This window comes from Podarcis erhardii (genome assembly GCF_964252035.2).
Source record: "Podarcis erhardii genome assembly, chromosome: 17".
NCBI lineage: Eukaryota > Metazoa > Chordata > Lepidosauria > Squamata > Lacertidae > Podarcis > Podarcis erhardii.
In genome coordinates, this window is record NC_138515.1 from 35,243,369 (window position 1) to 35,261,762 (window position 18,394).

General features: G+C 45.7%; 1 protein-coding gene and 1 long non-coding RNA gene across 2 annotated transcripts; one reads left to right on the plus strand and one right to left on the minus strand.

Annotated features, from left to right (window-relative positions):
- The first annotated feature begins 727 nt into the window (after positions 1-727).
- On the plus strand, positions 728-2,608 carry LOC309332619. Its single transcript, XR_014152251.1, has 2 exons — positions 728-1,060; positions 1,467-2,608. It is a non-coding gene; the product is annotated as an uncharacterized lncRNA (long non-coding RNA).
- On the minus strand, positions 2,452-7,440 carry NDUFB4 (NADH:ubiquinone oxidoreductase subunit B4). The gene is made up of 3 exons (XM_081845712.1): positions 7,242-7,440; positions 4,267-4,413; positions 2,452-2,589 (listed from the first exon to the last, which is right to left on the minus strand). Exons 1-3 carry the CDS (start codon positions 7,431-7,433, stop codon positions 2,527-2,529), a joined length of 402 nt encoding a protein of 133 aa, XP_081701838.1. The 5' UTR covers positions 7,434-7,440; the 3' UTR covers positions 2,452-2,526.
- Positions 7,441-18,394: the final 10,954 nt, after the last annotated feature.

The window sequence follows — 18,394 nt, forward strand, 5'->3', positions numbered from 1 at the left end:
CCAGCCTCTCCTGAGCTGCAGAGGCTCAGGGTTAGAGAGGCGGAGGGAACTCAGTTCCTGCAGGAGGAGTGCTCGCCTCCAGGCCAGGAGAGGCGAGTCACCAGAGGATCGGGGCCGCCCTATGCCTCGGGGCAGATAAAAGCCAGCCAGCCTCAGTCCCAAGTTGTGGGAGCAACGTTGTTGGTAGCCTGTTCCTGCCTGCACCCTGTCCTGCTTCTCTGCCGGAGCTCCTGACCTCACCCGACTCCCTGCCTTGGACCCAGCTACCTCGCCTCTCGGTTAGCCCCCGGGACCAGCACAAATGCTGACGAGAGTCTTGTCATATGGGCAGCCCAGGACCCCCATACACACTGCTCAGGCTTGAGCCCTGGAGAGGACACTTCCGTGTTGCTAATGCAGTGGTTTGACTTGACCCCCTGGAAGTGCACTCAGTTGTCCCTCGAGACAGATGGATGCCAGCAATTTATAAAAAAGAAAAAAAAAATATTTTGCTCTAGGGCAGGCATAGGCAACCCAAGGCCCGTTGGCCGGATGCGGCCCAGCCACCTTCTCAATCTGGCCCACGGGCGGTCCAGGAATCAGCGTGTTTTTACATGAGTAGAATGTGTCCTTTTATTTAAAATGCATCTCTGGGTTATTTGTGAGGCACAGGAATTCGTTCATTCCCCCCCCCCCATATAGTCTGGCCCACCACATGGTCTGAGGGATGGTGGACCAGGACCGGCTGAAAAAGGTTGCTGACCCCTGCTCTAGGGCAACTTTACAATACAATTAAAACTAACAGCAAAAAAGCTTTTAAAACATGATGGATTTTAATCAAGAATGAAACATTAATGAAAATCTATGCTACCGTTAAAAACAAGCTGGCACCTGGTGAACCTCTCTGGGGGAACACCTGGGGAAATCTCCTATTGTTATCTCCCCACCTCACCTGAAGGCCTCTAAAGATGGAAATGTTTGGGCAGGCTGATGTGGAGGTGATCCTTCATACATCCCAGACACAGAAGGATTTAAAAACTATCCCCAGCACTTGAATTTTGAACCAGAAAATGAACCAGGAGTCAATTTACTGTATTTTTCACCCCATAGGGCGCACCGGCCCATAGGACGCACCAAGTTTTTTTGGGGGGAAATAAAGGAAAAAAAATTTATTTCCCCCCAGGCGCTTGTGGGGCCGGCAGCGGGGAGAAGCGCTCTTCTCCCTGCCGCCCGCCTTCTGACCAGGTCCGGGGACAGCGGGAAGACACGCTGCGCCTCCCAGCTGTCCCCGGAGCTTGCGTTTTTTTGGGGGGGGGGGGAATGAATAAAAAAAAATTATTTCCCCCCCAGCCGCGGCTGCCGCCCCAAGCCTTGCACACACCTGCCCGAAGCACGGGAAGCCCTCCGGAGGGCTCCCCGTGCTTCGGGTGGCAGGCTGCTGCCCCAAGCCTTGCACGCTCGGCAGTACCTCCCGCCAGGCGCACAAGGCTTGCAGACACTTGCCAGCACCAGTGAGATGTGACCCAACACCCAATCCCAGGTAGAATCCTAGCAGCTATATTTGGGAGTAACTGCGCTTTTGAGGACAGCCTTCAAAGGCAGTAATTTAGCCTAGAAGAGGGGGTGGGAATCGGTGACCCTCCATGTTGTTGGGCTACACCTCCCAGACTGGTTGGGGTTATCGTAATCCGTGGCAGGCTGGTGAATGGGAGCCATTTTATCCTTGAAACATTAGCAATGGCACAATCCACACCTAAGAAGTAGACATTCCTAAATGCTTTTGAAACCAGGGGGAAGAAAATAGTCGAATGTCAGGCTCAGGTCTCAGATCTGAAATGGGTAAAGCTACATTTCTACAAATTGATTCCATGGAAGGCGTAAAGGAGGTCACCTCATTATCGTGAAAACAGAAGGTTCCGGAATTCTGTAGCCTCTTGTGTAGAGGTAACTCTAATATCAGATTTAAGAACCAGGCCTCACGTCAGTTGTCCCTTCACTCGCTCAAACAATATTCCTCTGTCCCTGGCCTTTGCACCCCCCTCTGGCCAGTAATGTGTTTTTCGCTCTATAAGACGCACCAGACCATAAGATGCACCTAGTTTTTGGAGGAGGAGAACAAGGAAAAAAATATTCTGAATCCCAGAAGCCAGCTGCCCTGAAGAGGCTTCGCACGGCGAAGCCAGAACAGCAAGACGGATCACTGCGCAGCAATCCCTCTTGCTGTTCTGGCTTCTGGGATCGCTGCGCAACCTGCATTCACTCCCTAAGACGCACACACATTTCCCCTCACTTTTTAGGAGGGAAAAGGTGTGTCTTACAGAGCGAAAAATACGGTAATTTGTGAAAATGTGAAGACACTGAAAACCCAGGTTTTGAAAGCAGAATTGCAAGCTGTAGTGACACAATAAATTTCAGCACACACGCAAAAGATTTATTGTAGGTGTTGCACTTGAAACGCAAAGGAAACAAATGAGTTTCTAACTGAGATTTATTTTGAAATAGGTTAGAGACGGAGTACAAGCCCCTTCAGCAACAGGTACAGGACACTTAATAGAACAGAGGGAAAGGTCGCTCATACTTGCCTTCCTGTATGAGCTTTTCTTTTCTATCCTGTGCAAAACAAAAACAGAGGGGGGAAAATCACCAATCTAAGCAAGGGTAAAGAAATGCTCCAACAAAAGTGCTGCCCAAAGACAACAGAGTTAGCAGAAGACGGCAACCCTTACTAGATACTAAGCCCAAGCAATGAGACTTCCGAGTAAACATTTTATTTTATTAAAGTATTTTTTCACCCGCTTTCAATTTAAAAATTTCAGGGCAATTTAAAGAAAGTCAGAAGTGTTGTATGCTGTTAAGTTCTAGAATGCGAGAGTTGGAGAGATGGTCTGTTTGGAAGAGGCTGCACTCCTCTGAAAGGAAGGCTGTAGCTTGAGGGTACTCCTGGATCAGTTATCAGTGGAAGGTTAGATGGCTTGGTGGTTAGCAATGACTATTTTCAGCTATGGCTAATTAGCCAGCTATCGCCTCTTCATTACTTGGCCTTGGGACGCCTCCAGGACTACTGCAGTGCACTCTACGTGGGACTGCCCTTGAAGATAGTGCGAAATCTCCAACTGTTTCAAAATGCAGCTGCCAGATTACTTCCTGGGTACCATTTAGAACAGGCATAGGCAAACTTGGCCCTCCAGATGTTTTGGGACTACAACTCCCATCATTCCTAGCTAACAGGACCAGTGGTCAGGGATGATGGGAGTTGTAGTCCCAAAACATCTGGAGGGCCAAGTTTGCCTATGCCTGATTTAGAACTCATATAACTCCTGTTCTGAAGCAGCCGCACTAGTTCCCAATTTGTTCCTGGACTCAGTTCAAGGATATTATTATTCTTAATGTTCAAAGCCCTAAACTAATTGGGCCCCAAATTTCTGAAAGGTTTCCTCCTCTTGGATGTTAAAATCAGCAGAGATGGCCACATTGGTAATTCTGCACCATTAGTCCAGGCAGTGGAGACCCGGGGAAAAGCATTATCTGTTGCAGCCTTCCAGTTGTGGAATTCCATCCCCAAAGAGGTTCGTTTAGCATCATTATTGTACAGCTTTTGTCATATGCTGAAGACACACCCCTTCATCTGCTTCTAACAGCTGAATTATTTTATGTTAAAGACTTCCTTTAGTCTACGTTTTATATTGTGTTTTTGGTGTTTTATTGTGTTTGGTTTTTTCAATTGTAAATTTTATTGTTGTTTTGTTGTAACGTTCCCTGGATCTTAAGGTGAATGGCAGGCAAGAAATCCTAAAAATAAATAAATGGCAACAGGAAAACATTTGCTACACAATGCAAATTATAAGGATGAGCAAGGTTGATTACTTTGTTTTTGATTTCAACTGTTTACAGGGTTTTTAATCCCCTACTCCACTCACTGAGCTGCTTTCTTTTTGTGGTAACCTGCCACCTTTTATTTATACAATTATTTGTGCATCACTGGAGGAACATCAAAAGCTTTCACAAACAAAAAAGCTAACTGAACATTTCTGAAATATGGAAACCAGTGTTTGGGATGCCCAAAAAATCAGAATTGTTGTCAATTGTCAAGAGTCCCCAGACTGATACAAAAATAACAGGGGAAAGGGACTGAGGAAGGTGTGATAAAGCAGAACGCACATTTCCTATTACGATATGCCTCTCACAAAACCTAGTGTTCCTGTGCAGCAAGCCATTTATACTAGTAAATCCAGGATTACTGGATCTCATACTACACAGTTGTTTAAGATCACATACTTATAGCCTTACCCTGTCCGTTTTGAAGACATACCACCAGAAAAAAATGGGCCCTAGTCCGAAAGCAGCTCCCAGCAGCGAAGTTTTTGGGGTGACACGGAAATTAGGATAGGGGTTGTACATTCGGGCATAAACCCAACGAGTCACAGCAGGGTCATCCTAAAGCAGAGAGAGGATAGTGAGCATCTGCCCAAATGCGCATTGTGACAAATCTACGCAGGTAATGTCAGCCCTCACCTTGACACTTGTAATCTACTGCACATCTTAGGCAAAAAGTACAACCACAGGCAAATGCAGAAGATAATAAGAGTGTTTCCCCCGGACTATGCTTCTTCAGCTTTCCAGGTGGGAGTTATAGGCTCGGATGTTGTGAATTATAACAGAAAGGAACATAGGACACTGCCTTACGCTGAGTTAGACCATTGGTCCTTCTAGTCAGTCCTGTTTATGTGCCAGCCTTTCTCAACCTGGACTGCAACTCCCATCATCTCTGACCACCAGCCCTGGGATGATGGGAGCTGTAGCCCAGCAACATCAAGCAGGAGTCCTGGAGATGTTGGGGAATTCATAGAATTGTAGGGTTGGAAGGGACCCCCAAGGGTCATCTAGTCCAAACCCCAGCAATGCAGGAATCTCAACGGGCCATCCCCCACCCAGTATGAAACCATAGCAGACCCAACTTAGCTTTGCAAATGTGCTAGCAGATTGGGTATTTTTGCTGCGCACTGGGACCCTTGGCTTGCATAGCAGATCCCCAGCCACTAAGCTACGGCCCTACCTCTGCTCATGTTGTGTGTGTGTGTGGCATCCATCTGTCTCAAGAGACAATGAAGGCACCTCTGGTGCACCTCTGGGGGTGAAGTCAAACTGCTGCATTAGCAGCCCTAAAGTGTCCTCTCGAGGGCTCAAGCCTGAGCAGTGTATATGGAGGTCCTGGGCTGCCCAGATGACAAGACCCTGCATTGTTGATGTGGTCGAAAGGAAAGCAGAGCAATATGTTGGGACCAGCTTGGCTGCAGCAGGTGCCAGAAGGCGGTGTACCAAGGCGCCATCCAAACACCTTAGGGACTCCACTCTGGATTTGTGTAGGGCTCACTCCTTAGCTTTTATTTCTCCTGAAGATATCCCACAAGACAGCAGAACTTTAGGATCAGAATTTTCCTTCTCCTAGATGGATGGAGCAGAATTTTCCTTCTCCTAGATGGATTTTCTTCCTAGGTGGATGAGCCTCATCTACCCCTCACTTCCCTCTACAGCACGTGGAGAAACCAACTTGACCACTGGACTCACTACTGGTCTCGCCTGCTCAATCCGCAGGAGCCTGACTTTGCATGCAGACAAAGTCCCTTACTCCCTGAGGGTTTGAGGCCCATTGGCTCCCCTCACCTGGTTTAGACCGCTGTTCAAAGCTGTTCCTGGGATGCTGGCTCTGTCGCCTGCTGACAGCTTCTAGGAGCCACAGGTGAGAGCAGTGCAGAGTGGGGACCAAAGATGGACAAACTACCCCAGGGGAGCACAGCATGTTTCCAACCAGAGGTAATACCCCTCCTCTTGCACTCATGCACCTCATATGTGTGTGTGTCTATGAATATTTAAACAATAAAGCACCTGGCAAACCCCATACTTAGAGGAAGACATACCCCAGTCAAAGCAGGAATGCTTCAGCATTTTTTAAACATTCTGTTGGGGTGGTCCGGCCAGATGGGCGGGGTATAAGTAATAAATTATTATTATTATTACCATTACTACTACTTTTTTATATGCCTGTTGTCTTTGTCCATGGAGATTTCTTGGCAGGGATACTGGAGAGGCTTGCCGGTTCCTGCTCCAGGTGGATCATGTTTGGTCAAAACTCTCCACTATGACCTGTCCATCTTGGGTGGCCCTGCTCGGCATAGCTCATAGCTTCTCCGAGTTATTCAAGCCCCTTCACCACGGCAAGGCAGTGATGCAAGGCAAGGCTCCAATACTATGGCCACCTCATGAGAAGAGAAGACTCCCTGGAAAAGACCCTGATGTTGGGAAAGATGGAGGGCGCAAGGAGAAGGGGACGACAGAGGACGAGATGGTGAGACAGTGTTCTCGAAGTGACCAGCATGAGGGAGGCAGTGGAAGACAGGAGTGCCTGGAGTGCTCTGGTCCAGGGGGTCACGAAGAGGCAGACACGACTAAACAACAACAACAACTACTACTATTATTTTTTGTTGTTGTTTAGTCGTGTCTGCCTCTTTGTGACCCCCTGGACCAGAGCACACCAGGCACTCCTGTCTTCCACTGCCTCCCTCATGCTGGTAGCTTGGAGAACACTGTCCAACCATCTCGTCCTCTGTCGTCCCCTTCTCCTTCTGCCCTCCATCTTTCCCAACATCAGGGTCTTTTCCAGGGAGTCTTCTCTTCTCAGGAGGTGGCCAAAGTCTTGGAGCCTCAGCTTCAGGATCTGTCCTTCCAGTGAGCACTCAGGGCTGATTTCCTTCCGAATGGAGAGGTTTGATCTTCTTGCAGTCCATGGGACTCTCAAGAGTCTCCTCCAGCACCATAGTTCAAAAGCATCCATTCTTTGGTGATCAGCCTTCTTGATGGTCCAGCTCTCACTTCCATACATCACTACTGGGAAAACCATAGCTTTAACTATATGGACCTTTGTTGGTAAGGTGATGTCTCTGCTTTTTAAGATGCTGTCTAGGTTTGCCATCGCCTTTCTCCCAAGCAATGACCAACTACTACTATTCCTCTTCTTCTTCAAACTTGCAGCTGACTGGAGGTTCATAAAATGCTCTTCCCCCCCCTGCACCCCCCCCCGTTTCCTTCTCTTGCCTTCATTTTAAACTGAGCTTAGGGGTCTCCGTTCTTCCCCAGACTTGGGGGTCTCCAGCTGCGGCTGGACTACAACTCCCCTCACCCCTCGCTACCAGGACCCGGGGCAAGGAGTGCTGGGAGTTGTAGTCCGACCCGCAGCCGGCTTCTCCCTCGCCCCTCGCCCCACTCACGATGCTGGTCTTCCGGGGGTCGTTGAGCTCCAGCAGGTAGTGGCGCTTGAGGCGGGAGCGGATGGCCAGGCGCTCGGCCTCGGCGGCGCGCTTGTGGGGCGAGGCGTCGTACTCGGCCGGGTCGAGCTCGGGCGGGCGCGGGAAGAGGGGCGCCGCCTTGTAGGGCAGGCCGGGCGAGGGGGGCTCCGCCATCTTGAGCGCGGCCAAGGTCAAGCCCCGCCTCCCGGCCCCTTGACCCGGAAGCGCTGCCTCTCTCTCGCCTCCGCCCGCCGCAGAGAGAAGAAAGAAAGAAAGGGCAGAGCGGCCTCTTCCGTTTCCGGCGCGGGAGGCTTCCGGGTTGGAAGAGAAGCCATTTGGAGGAAGGGAGAGAGTTCTCCCGGGCTGGGTTATTTCCCAGCCAGCACCCCCCAGAATCAGAATAACCAGAGGAATTTTGTGCCCTAAAAAGAAAAGAAAAGAAATACTCAGGGCTTATTTCATTTCATAAAAAATGGGACTTGGGAAACCGTTAAAAGGACATGCAATGAAATGCAACCAAGGGGAAGCCAGGAAGTCACTTTACAAAGTTAATAACTAATTATGTGCAAATGTGTATGTGAATCCGGTCTTGGGTGTTTGATTTTCGTTGTTGTGTATACTGTGTATATACGGACAATGACAATAAATTTATCTAATCTAATCTAATCTAATCTAATCTAATTTTTAATAAGGCTATGATTTATGTTGGTTTGTCTTGTGTGTGTGTGTGTGTTTGTTTGTTTATAATATTGTGAAAACCAACAAAAAAAATTGAGGGGAAAAACACTCAGGGCTTATTTCTCATGAAACATTCACTTTTTTTTTGAGTTTAAACATTAAAAAAAATTTGTCCTGTTAAAAGGATATGCAATGAAATTCAACCAAGGGGAAGCAGGGAAGTCACTTAACAAAGTTAATCAGTGTAATTTTCAATAAGGCTATGATTTATGTTGGTTTGTCTTATGTGTTTGTTTGTTTATAATATTGTGAAAAGCAATAAAAATTTTTTGGGAAAAATAATTGTCCCTTCTAGGCAAGTTGCTAATGCCAACAAAGGCTATTATTTCCACTATGCTTCTCCATGTTGTGGGTGGGGGAGCAGGGGGTGAGGCCAGGGGCTCGGGACAGCCCTGCAAGGTAGTCAGCTGCGAATATTGCAGTTGGTGAGGCAGAAAGTGGTCTTTGTGCCGTGATCTGCATAACTCAGCAAGGATGAAAGGTGCGCAAAAGGAGAAGGAGATAGCAGAGAAACTGGAGGAATTATTTGCATCTGTCTTCGCTGCTGCTGCTGCACCCACCCTCCCCTGCAAAAAACCCCCCCACAATCCTCCAATTCTCAGCTGTAATTTTATTTTTATTTTTTTAAAAAAAGATAGAGGTAAGTTTCTAGCAGTGATAGTACTTGAGATACAAGACAAAATGTTCAGACGTTATAGTAATCTTTTGTTTGGAAGAAACTCCCCTTCTCTTCCCTTTCAGTGTTTAATCCTGCAGACAGGCAAGGTAGTGCCTGAACTAATTTCCTAGCAGTCTAAAGTGGATCCAGTGTGCATCCCACACAGGGCTGCCAGACCACAAGGAAGACTGAAACAGGCACTTGAGGCAGTGGGATTCAGCAGGGGGGTGCAGTGACAGCCGAGATTGCACCGGAGCTGCTTCTGCATGGCCCTGTTAGAGCAGTTCAGCATTGTGTAGAACAGTGGGACACACTCTCCTCCTCCAAGCTTGCCGTTTGCAGTTTTAATCTGAGGTGAAAACAATTCCTCTGGTGTTGACGTTGTTTCTGGGGACATTAGTGGGTAGAAACGGTTCTGAGTTTTCACCCTATAGCAGTGTTCAGTGGGGCCACTCCATTTGCCAGACACGGGGGGGGGGTCGGTTTTTGGTTGTTTGGCTCTTGGGGAGGGCAAAGCCTCGTCACAATCCCTTAGGCGTTTGCCTTGACCCATCGTTATGAGTCGTTTAAAATAGCAGTGATTAAAAGGTAATAAAAGGTAATAAAAATACAACTGAGTGTGAGCTGGCGGAAAACCAGTGAGTCGAAGGCTGCTTCCAAGGCTGCCGGAGAATACAATTATCTGCTCATTAAAGCTGATTTACGATGCAGGCTTTACAGTTATCGGCAATGTGAACTCCTAGCATGGACTCCAACACCCTGGTACAATCTTCAGCAAGAACTTGAAAGGCTGGGAGCCACAACACAAATTTAGGGAGGATTCAAAATGAGCTCCGGCAAATGCGTCTTACCTCATCGCCATCTTGAACCCGAACAGTCTTAAATACTAGTTACAGTGGAACCTCGGTTTTCTAATGTAATCCGTTCCAGAAGACTCTTTGACTTCTGAAATATCCGAAAACAGAAAGCGGAAGCCTCAATTCATTAGGGAAACTCAAATCAGAAGCCACGCCGGATGTTCGGGTTCCGAAAAAATGTTCAAAATCTGGAGCATTTACTTCCGGGTTTTTGGTGTTCAGGAGCTGAAACGTTTGAAAACGGAGCCGTTCAAGAACCGAGGTTTGACTGTACAGTAAGATAACGTTACAAAGTAACAAGTAACGCATTGCAATGAGGTTCAGTCCTTTATGTAGCCTTAGGTTGACGATCCCTGTTCTTATCCAAGTGGCATCCCATACTTCCATTTAATTGAGGGGTATGCTGACAATGAACCTCCAGGTTTTGGAACTCAGGGAGGGTGGGCTACTGCTGGGTTCCAGCAGCGACACACACCTGTTGTTTTTTGTTAATTAACCCATTGTTTTATATAAGTCTGATATATCAGAAAACTCAAGGATAAAGGGGAAATGACCACACCCACGGATAAACAAATACAGTGGTACCTCGGGTTACATACGCTTCAGGTTACAGACTCTGCTAACCCAGAAATAGTACCTCGGGTTAAGAACTTTGCTTCAGAATGAGAACAGAAATCGTGCTCCGGCGGCAGCAGGAGGCCCCATTAGCTAAAGTGGTGCTTCAGGTTAAGAACAATTTCAGGTTAAGAACGGACCTCCAGAACGAATTAAGTACTTAACCCGAGGTACCACTGTACATGTGCACATGACTTGAGCCATCTGCACACTTGCAAAAAGGACTCAGAATGGCATAAAGTTTGCGTACACATTAAGGCATATGCAAATGTGTGACCTCTTTTTGCAGGTGGGAGAGGGGTTAGAGCCCAAAAGTAAATCAGGGGTGCTGCACACAAGCAATGCAGAATGTCAACAGATGAAGCTGCCCCCATAGTTGTATTTTGATATTTGAAAATACCTACCCAGCTTAATTTATTGATGCCGACAAGAGTCCTGTTGTCACCCATTTCTTTCATCTTTCCTGTATCTGCCAGCATCCAGCTTCATTGAATGTCCATGACTGTTATGAGGGAGAAAAACTTCTCTCTATCTACTTTCTTCATGCAGGGCTTAATTTTATAAACTTCTCTCACGTCTCCTCTTACTTGCCTCCAGATGTTGTGGCGGGGACTGCAACCTTCATTCCCCAGCTGGCATAACCAACGGTTGCAAATAATGGGGGTGCAAGTCTAGAAAGATCTGGAGACCCATCAGTTCCCCAGCCCTGGTGCAAGGTTTTGGAAAATATAAGTATTAGCAATGTGCTCTTCCTATATTTGTGCTTATCTCGTTGTGCCAAGGACCCTTTTCCCATAGTTATCACCACCCAAAATCCCTCCTTGTGTGCTCTAAGTAGGTGTGACATGAGGCCACAGAGACAGAGACAGCCGTGTGCCCTTTCCTCTGAATGATTGGTGGCAGGTATTTATATACTACTGCCGCTGACGTGCTGTGGAAGGGTGTCAGGGACTGGCTGGACACTGAGGAGTGGACACCGGGAGAAGGGGGGATGAGGACTGACTTAGAAGAAGGGATCCGTGATCTGGGTGCGCCCGGAACAGATGAGAGACGAGAATCAGAGGCAGGAGAAGGCAAGATGTTAAATTGTTCTTATATGCAACAACTGCGGCAAGAGTATTGTTAGCCCAGAAATGGAAACAAGAAGAAATTCCGACGAAAGAAGAATGGCAGATGAAATTAATGGACTATGCAGAACTGGACAAAATGGCAGTTGTTGCGGCAAGAGTATTGTTAGCCCAGAAATGGAAACAAGAAGGAATTCCGACGAAAGAAGAATGGCAGATGAAATTAATGGACTATGCAGAACTGGACAAAATGGCAGTTGTTGCGGCAAGAGTATTGTTAGCCCAGAAATGGAAACAAGAAGAAATTCCGACGAAAGAAGAATGGCAGACGAAATTAATGGACTATGCAGAACTGGACAAAATGACAGGAAGGATTCGAAACCTGCGGGACCAGAGATTTACAGAAGATTGGAAGAAGTATATGAATTATTTGAAGAGCAACAGTAATCAACAAATCACGCTGGTAGGACTACAAGAAGTTTTGTAAGGAGAAATATACGAAGTGTTACAAAGTAGAAAAAGATAGAGATTTTGGTTATGATTTTGAAATGTAATAGGGAATATAAGAAACGCATACTGAGAGATTAGATTGGAAAATTTTCAGGCAGGATTGATGGAAGTCAAAAATTTGAATAAGATGTAAAAGAATGTTTAATTACTGTTGAAAATGTTATGTTAAAAAAACCTAATAAAAATTATATTTTAAAAAAAGATAATCAGAGGCAAGAGAAGCTGCAGGATTGGAGAGTGAAGAATGCGTGCACGAGGGAGAAATTGGCCAAACTGGTGCAGAATTAGGGCCTTCCACACCTCCTCCTCCTCCCCTCACCTCCACCTCTTCACTGTCTCCCAGGACCAGAAGAGGATCGGAGCAGGAGGAAGCATACAGAGATACATAAACCAGGGTATCAGATTAGGGACATTCCCAGTCTTACCTAGATAACCCAGGGATTGAACCTGGACCTTCTGTGTGGAAAGGTCCTATACTATTGAGCTGCAGCCAGTGGTATGGCTAAAACGGAGGTGCCATGGGCTGGGAATGGATGTGGTGTGGTATGGGCCCAGTTTCCCTACATGCAAATCCCAGCCACCTGCCGGCAATGCCCCTTGAACCTTGCAGAACTTGTACCACCGAAAGAGCAGGTGGACATCAATTCAACCCATCGTGAGCCAATGTGGCGTAATGAATAGCTTATGCTTGTGAAACATGGACCACTTGTAAACGCCATCTCCAGCTCCTCGAAAGATTCCATCAAGGGTGTCTCTGAAGAATTTTACACATCCCTTGGGAAGACAAGCAAACTAATGCCAGTGTACTGGAAGAAGCGAAGATCACTAGTGTTGAAGCAATGATTCTTCAACATCAACTTCGTTGGACTGGTCATGTTGTGCGGATGCCTGATGATCGTCTTCCAAAGCAACTCCTCTATTCCAACCTAAAAAATGGAAAGTGTAATGCTGGTGGTCAACAAAAGAGGTTGAAAGACTCTTTCAAGGCAAATCTTTAAAAATGTAGTATGAACACCGACAACTGGGAAACACTTGCCTGTGAGCGCTCCAGTTGGAGAACAGCCTTTACCAAAGGTGTCGTGGGCTTTGAAGACTCTCGAACTCAGGACGCAAGGGAGAAACGTGCTAAGAGGAAGGCACGCTTGGCAAATCCACACCGTGATCAATTCCCACCCGGAAACCTATGTCCCCACTGTGGAAGGACGTGTGGATCCAGAATTGGCCTCCACAGTCACTTATGGACTCACTGTTAAGACTGTGCTCATGGAAGACAATCTTACTCCCCTACAAGTGATCGCCAAAGAAGAATGGATAGAGTGAGACTAGGGTTCAAATCACAGGGTGACCTTGAGCTAGTCACCACCTCTAATAATAATAATAATAATAATAATAATAATAATAATAATAATAATAATAATTTATTTATACCCCGCCCATCTGGCCCATACCAGCCACTCTGGGAGGCTTCCAACAGAACACTAAAATACAATAACCTATTAAACATTAAAAGCTTCCCTAAACAGGGCTGCCATCAGATGTCTTCTAAAAGTTTGGTAGTTTTTTTTCTCTTTGACATCTGGTGGGAGAGCGTTCCACAGGGTGGGTGCCACCACTGAGAAGGCCCTCTGCCTGGTTCCCTGTAACCTTACTTCTCGCAGGGAGGGAACTGCCAGAAGGCCCTCGGCGCTGGACCTCAGTGTCTGGGCAGAACGATGGAGGGAGAGACCCTCCTTCAGGTCTACTGGGGCTTTGAGGCTGTTTAGGGCTTTAAAGGTCAGCACCAACACTTTGAATTGTGCTTGGAAACGTACTGGGAGCCAGTGTAGATCTTTCAAGACCGGTATTATATGGTCTTGGCGGCCGCTCCCAGTCCCCAGTCTAGCTGCCGCATTCTGGATTTGCCTAAGCATCCTCACCGGGTTATGTGAGGATGAAATGGATAGGAGGAGAACCATGGTACTCCACCTTGAGCTCCTTGGAAGGAAAAGGTGGTCTATAAATCTAATAACTAAACCCACTGGATGGTGTTTCATACACCCAGGGTTGGTTATTGGACAGCTCTTTCTTTCCCTTCCTGGTACCATGAGAAATATTTCCAAGGGCCTCTCTGCTTCACAGAGAGTTGCTTCCTGATTGGATAGTCAGGCAATTTCTCTTCGCTGAGAAACGCAGAGTTATCGTGAGGTTAAAAATAGGCCTTCCTCGAGGTTGTGCTGCTGGAGATGACATTGGGATCTACGTTGGAGGACAGATAATTCTGACACTGATTAAAGCAGGCAGGACTCCTTAATGCCAGCTCAGAAGGTGAGCTCAAGAGGAGACCGTGTAGCAGCGGCCAAGAGCTAATGACACAGTTGGCTCCAACTGGAGTATGAGATAAACAGCACTACCCATTCCCCAGCGAGTAGGATTTACAAAGGGGGGGGGGCATATTGTGTGCTAATTAGATGAGATCATAGACTTACTCCCTGGAAGATTAATTTGATCTCCACCCTTCCCTGGACACTCAGCTGACCTTGCTGTTGAGTTCGTCTTGTTTGCCGTGAGCCATGTGTTCATATACTGTAATACAAACCGCTGCATTGTTTTCAGAACATGTTCTCTTCTCTTTAGCCATGATTGCTTGCAGAAAAGTGCAACCATTTCAGAGACATGAAATCTGCCTCGTTGCATCCCTGTCTCTACTGCAATTCTGTTTTCAAGATTTTCACATCAGGCACCAACTAAAATCCTACAGCCCCTCCCAAAAGGCAACCAATATTTTTTGTTCTTTATTGCACAATACAGCAATTTATTTAGAAGCTTGAATGAATACAAAGGGGAAATAAGGATGACAAATTATCCATACTACAACAATGTGTCATATATTAGAATTGGTATAAATGAACACAACGCCGTGTTGGTGTTAACTAAAGATAAAACGAAATATCCAAAAATGCAGAACTCATTTCTGTATGCTGCTTTAACACAGCACACTTTTATACAGATTTAAAAGGTGTCAAAATTAGTAGCTGCAAACTTGTTTCTTGCATGTGATTTTTTTTTAGCTTAAAAGATTTCAGAAAATGGCTCAGAAATACGTAGTCATCAGTTGTAATGTCAAGGAGATTCAAGAACAAGAAAATTTTATAATACAATAGAGTCCAGATATACCGTACTTTTATGTTGCTGGCCTCTGTTTTGAGATTGTACAAGGTTATGTGCAAAAACTAAGTCTGTCAAAATTCTTACTATAGCAGTTTCAAGCTTTTTGCTAGGTAAACTAGATACAGTGTTTATTACACAGCAGGGCAACAGTAAAAAAAAAAGGAAAAAAGTACGAAATCTATTATGGGTACACAAGAACAATAGCATAAGCATCACTTGAATAGGTCTAAAAAAACTGTACGAATATACATTTCAACTATTCAGAATGATACATGGGAAAAAACAATTTCCCCAGAATCCTACCCTACACATTGAATTTGTAGCTCGTATGTTTGCCCTAAAGCTACCATGTGAAAAAGGGCAATGTTTAAAAAGACATACAGCTGAACATATACAGAGTGAAATATTATGTGATAAAAGATGCATTTCATGTCTGTCACTAGCAACATGTTGGACACATCCATAGCTGTCAACCGTCCCTTATTTGGCGGGAAACTCCCTTAGCCCAGCACCGTGTCCCGCTGATGTCCCGTAAACTTCCCTGGTTTCAAAGGAAGCAGCTCCTCTCCCTCCCTCCCTGCCGGCCAGGGAGGAGGGAGGCTCCAACTGCGTTGCTCACCCAATAAGGAGTCTAAGATCGACTGGGGGGGTGGAGCTTGCATGCCTTGTGCCAATCAAATCGGCCGCGTTGCCTGGGGACTCGCCTTTGCTCAGCGCTTCCCAGCGGAGAGGTGACGGTGGTTTTCCTTGCTGCATCCCCTTTGCTGGGTTGCTGCGCTGTGGGAACCACCGCTTGAGGCTTCGTTTGGCTGCTGGCTGGGCTTTCTGCCTTTGGCTCGGAGGGGCTCAGAAGTTGAACATACCTGTGCTCTGAAAATCCCTTATTTTGGCTGCTGATCCCTTATTTTCGAGGCTGCTGGTCCCTTATTTTCAAATCTGTAAGTTGACAGCTATGGACACATCCCATTCCCGTGGTATAAACGATGATGAGATTCTCCCCTAGTAATGCTCCTGTAGTGCCGGCACATTGAACAAAAGCTCTGTATATCTTTAGTAAAGGAAGAGCAACAATGTGGTCCTTTAAAGCAATGTAATCCTTTTAGTTTCTGCCCCAAGCTTTCTCCACAAAAACCCACTCCTTTCAAGCTGAATCAGAGCAAATGTCAATTTGGGTTTTCTGCAGATTGACATTTGTTCCGATTGAGATTTAAAGAGCGGGTTTTTGCAGGGAAAGCTATGGAGAAAAAGAAAAGGGCAGACACAGAACTTTAAATTGCAGGTCTTGCCTGAAAAGAGCAGAAGAAAGGGAACTGTTGGCATGTCCTTAGTATGAGTTAATTACCAAAGTACCATTGATTTTGTCCCAGGCCCATCAAAGCCATGAGATATATTTCAGGGTCAGAAATAGGTGTTTCATTTTAATATAAAGGCTTGAACACCCTCGTACATGAAAGACATATCTTGCTGTTTATTTTATCCTTGTCCTCAGGCATTTTTAATATCGATGCTGTCTTGTTTAAATTTGTTCATGATTTCATCCACTAAACCACCTTCCCGTCTTCCCTTTCGTTTCAGTGAACTCTACAAAACTTTCCTGGATCAAAATGTTTCCCGCATCAGTTATGGACAGACCTGATAATCCGATACATTTGCTGATGGTGAGAAATGTCTGGAGTGCAATAAAATAGTATTGAATAATACTTTGCTTTTTCTTTCTCCTAGAAATCATTTCAGCACAAACATTTTAAAAAGTAATTTTGTATTTTACGTGAAAGTTTACAGCCCAGTTTTATGATTTCATAAATGGTTTTTAACTTTGCTATCATGATGGCTAATCAATTAAGTGAGATTTAGAAAAATCTCCATGTCGGGATTGCCAGCAATCTCTGCAGTGCCTCTAAGATCAATATTATTTTTTGCACAAAACCAAACTTGTCCAGCCTTCACAGGCTTCCTCAACCTCGGCCCTCCAGATGTTTTGAGACTACAATTCCATCATCCCTAGTCCTGTTAGCTAGGGATCATGGGACTTGCAGGCCAAAAACATCTGGAGGGCCGAGGTGGAGGAAGCCTGCTTCAAAATGTGTCCTCATTTCCTTCAATCAAATCCGTTTATTGTGAGGACCATGCCTGTGCACAAAAATCAACACTACAATAGTTAAAAATATTAAAATTCATTACATACTATGCCAACAAAACCTTCTTTCCACAAAATAGAAAAGGAGGGAAAATGAGCAGCGAGTTAAACAGACGATGAAGGGGTCTTTACATTGTCGACCATAAATCTTTCCCTGGCTTTCATGGCCTTCATCACAAAGACCGCTACCACATGGGTAATGCGTGGGTTTGCATCAACTAACAAAAATTTCACTCTATCTTCAGGACTGGTTATAGAGTTGGGTATAATTTGCAGCAATGCGTCTCTAAAGCCCGACTAAATGGGGCAATAGAGGAAATAATGTGTAAGATCCTCTTTAATTTTCATAAGGCAAGGACATAAACGATGTTCTACTGGGGTTTTTGTGTATCTACCGGTCAGATAAGCAGTTGGCAATGTTTGAAACCGTGCCATGGTGAAAGCTCTCCAAAGGGTGGGATCAGTGATCTCCACCAAGTAGTTGGCACAGGTTTTGACTGCTTTTACTTGTGGGAACCAGTAGGAAAACCCAGAGTTTTTTATCTTGGTGGAGTCCATTTCCTTTTCTCTGTCTGAATTCCCTTTTGAAGGGAAGCATCAATAAGTCCACCACTCTTTCTTTTCTTTTCTAAGCTCTTTTGTCTTCAAGCAGTTCACAAGCAGGGATCTATTCTACTTTGCTTAGGGCCCACCTGAAATATTGTTTCCACTTCTGGGCACTACAGATTAAAAAGGATAGACAACGGGAACATCTCCAGAGGAGGATGATAAAGATAGTGAAGGGCCTGGAGACCCAAGTACAGCGGTACCTTGGGTTAAGAACTTTATTCATTCCGGAGGTCCATTCTTAACCTGAAGCACCACTTTAGCTAATGGGGCCTCCTGCTGCTGCTGCCGCACGATTTCTGTTCTCATCCTGAAGCAAAGTTCTTAACCCGAGGTACTATTTCTGGGTTAGCGGAGTCTGTAACCTGAAGCGTATGTAACCTGAAGTGTCTGTAACCCGAGGTACCACTGTATCATGAGGAAAAGTTGAAGGAGCGTGGTATGTTTGCCCTGAAAAAGAAGTGGATATGAGTTAGCATGATTGCCATCTTCAAATACCTGAAGGGCTGTCCCATAAACAATGGAATAAATTTATTTTCTATTGCTTCACAGAATAGGACCTAAACCAGTGAGTTCAAAGTGAAGGGGAAAGGGGTTTAGATTAAGCATGAGGAAAATTCCAGATGGCCACAAGTGTTCAGTGGTGGAACAGACTCATGTGGAATGTCGCACACTCTCTGTTAACAGAGGTTTCTCAGCAGAGGCTGGCTTCCGATCGTGGATGAAACACTGCTAGATTGGGGATGTGCTGGGTGACCTTTGAGGTCCCTTTGAATTCTATGGTTTTATGCATGGGTGCA

Bases quoted from the DNA above. Each gene is read 5' to 3' on its own strand.
- NDUFB4 (XM_081845712.1), bottom strand. From the start codon at position 7,433: ATGGCGGAGCCCCCCTCGCCCGGCCTGCCCTACAAGGCGGCGCCCCTC. The intron at 4,414-7,241 runs GTGAGTGGGGCG...TCTCTGCTTTAG, and splicing joins ACCCCCGGAAGACCAGCATC to GATGACCCTGCTGTGACTCG. The intron at 2,590-4,266 runs GTAAGGCTATAA...TGTTTTGCACAG, and splicing joins ATGTCTTCAAAACGGACAGG to GATAGAAAAGAAAAGCTCAT.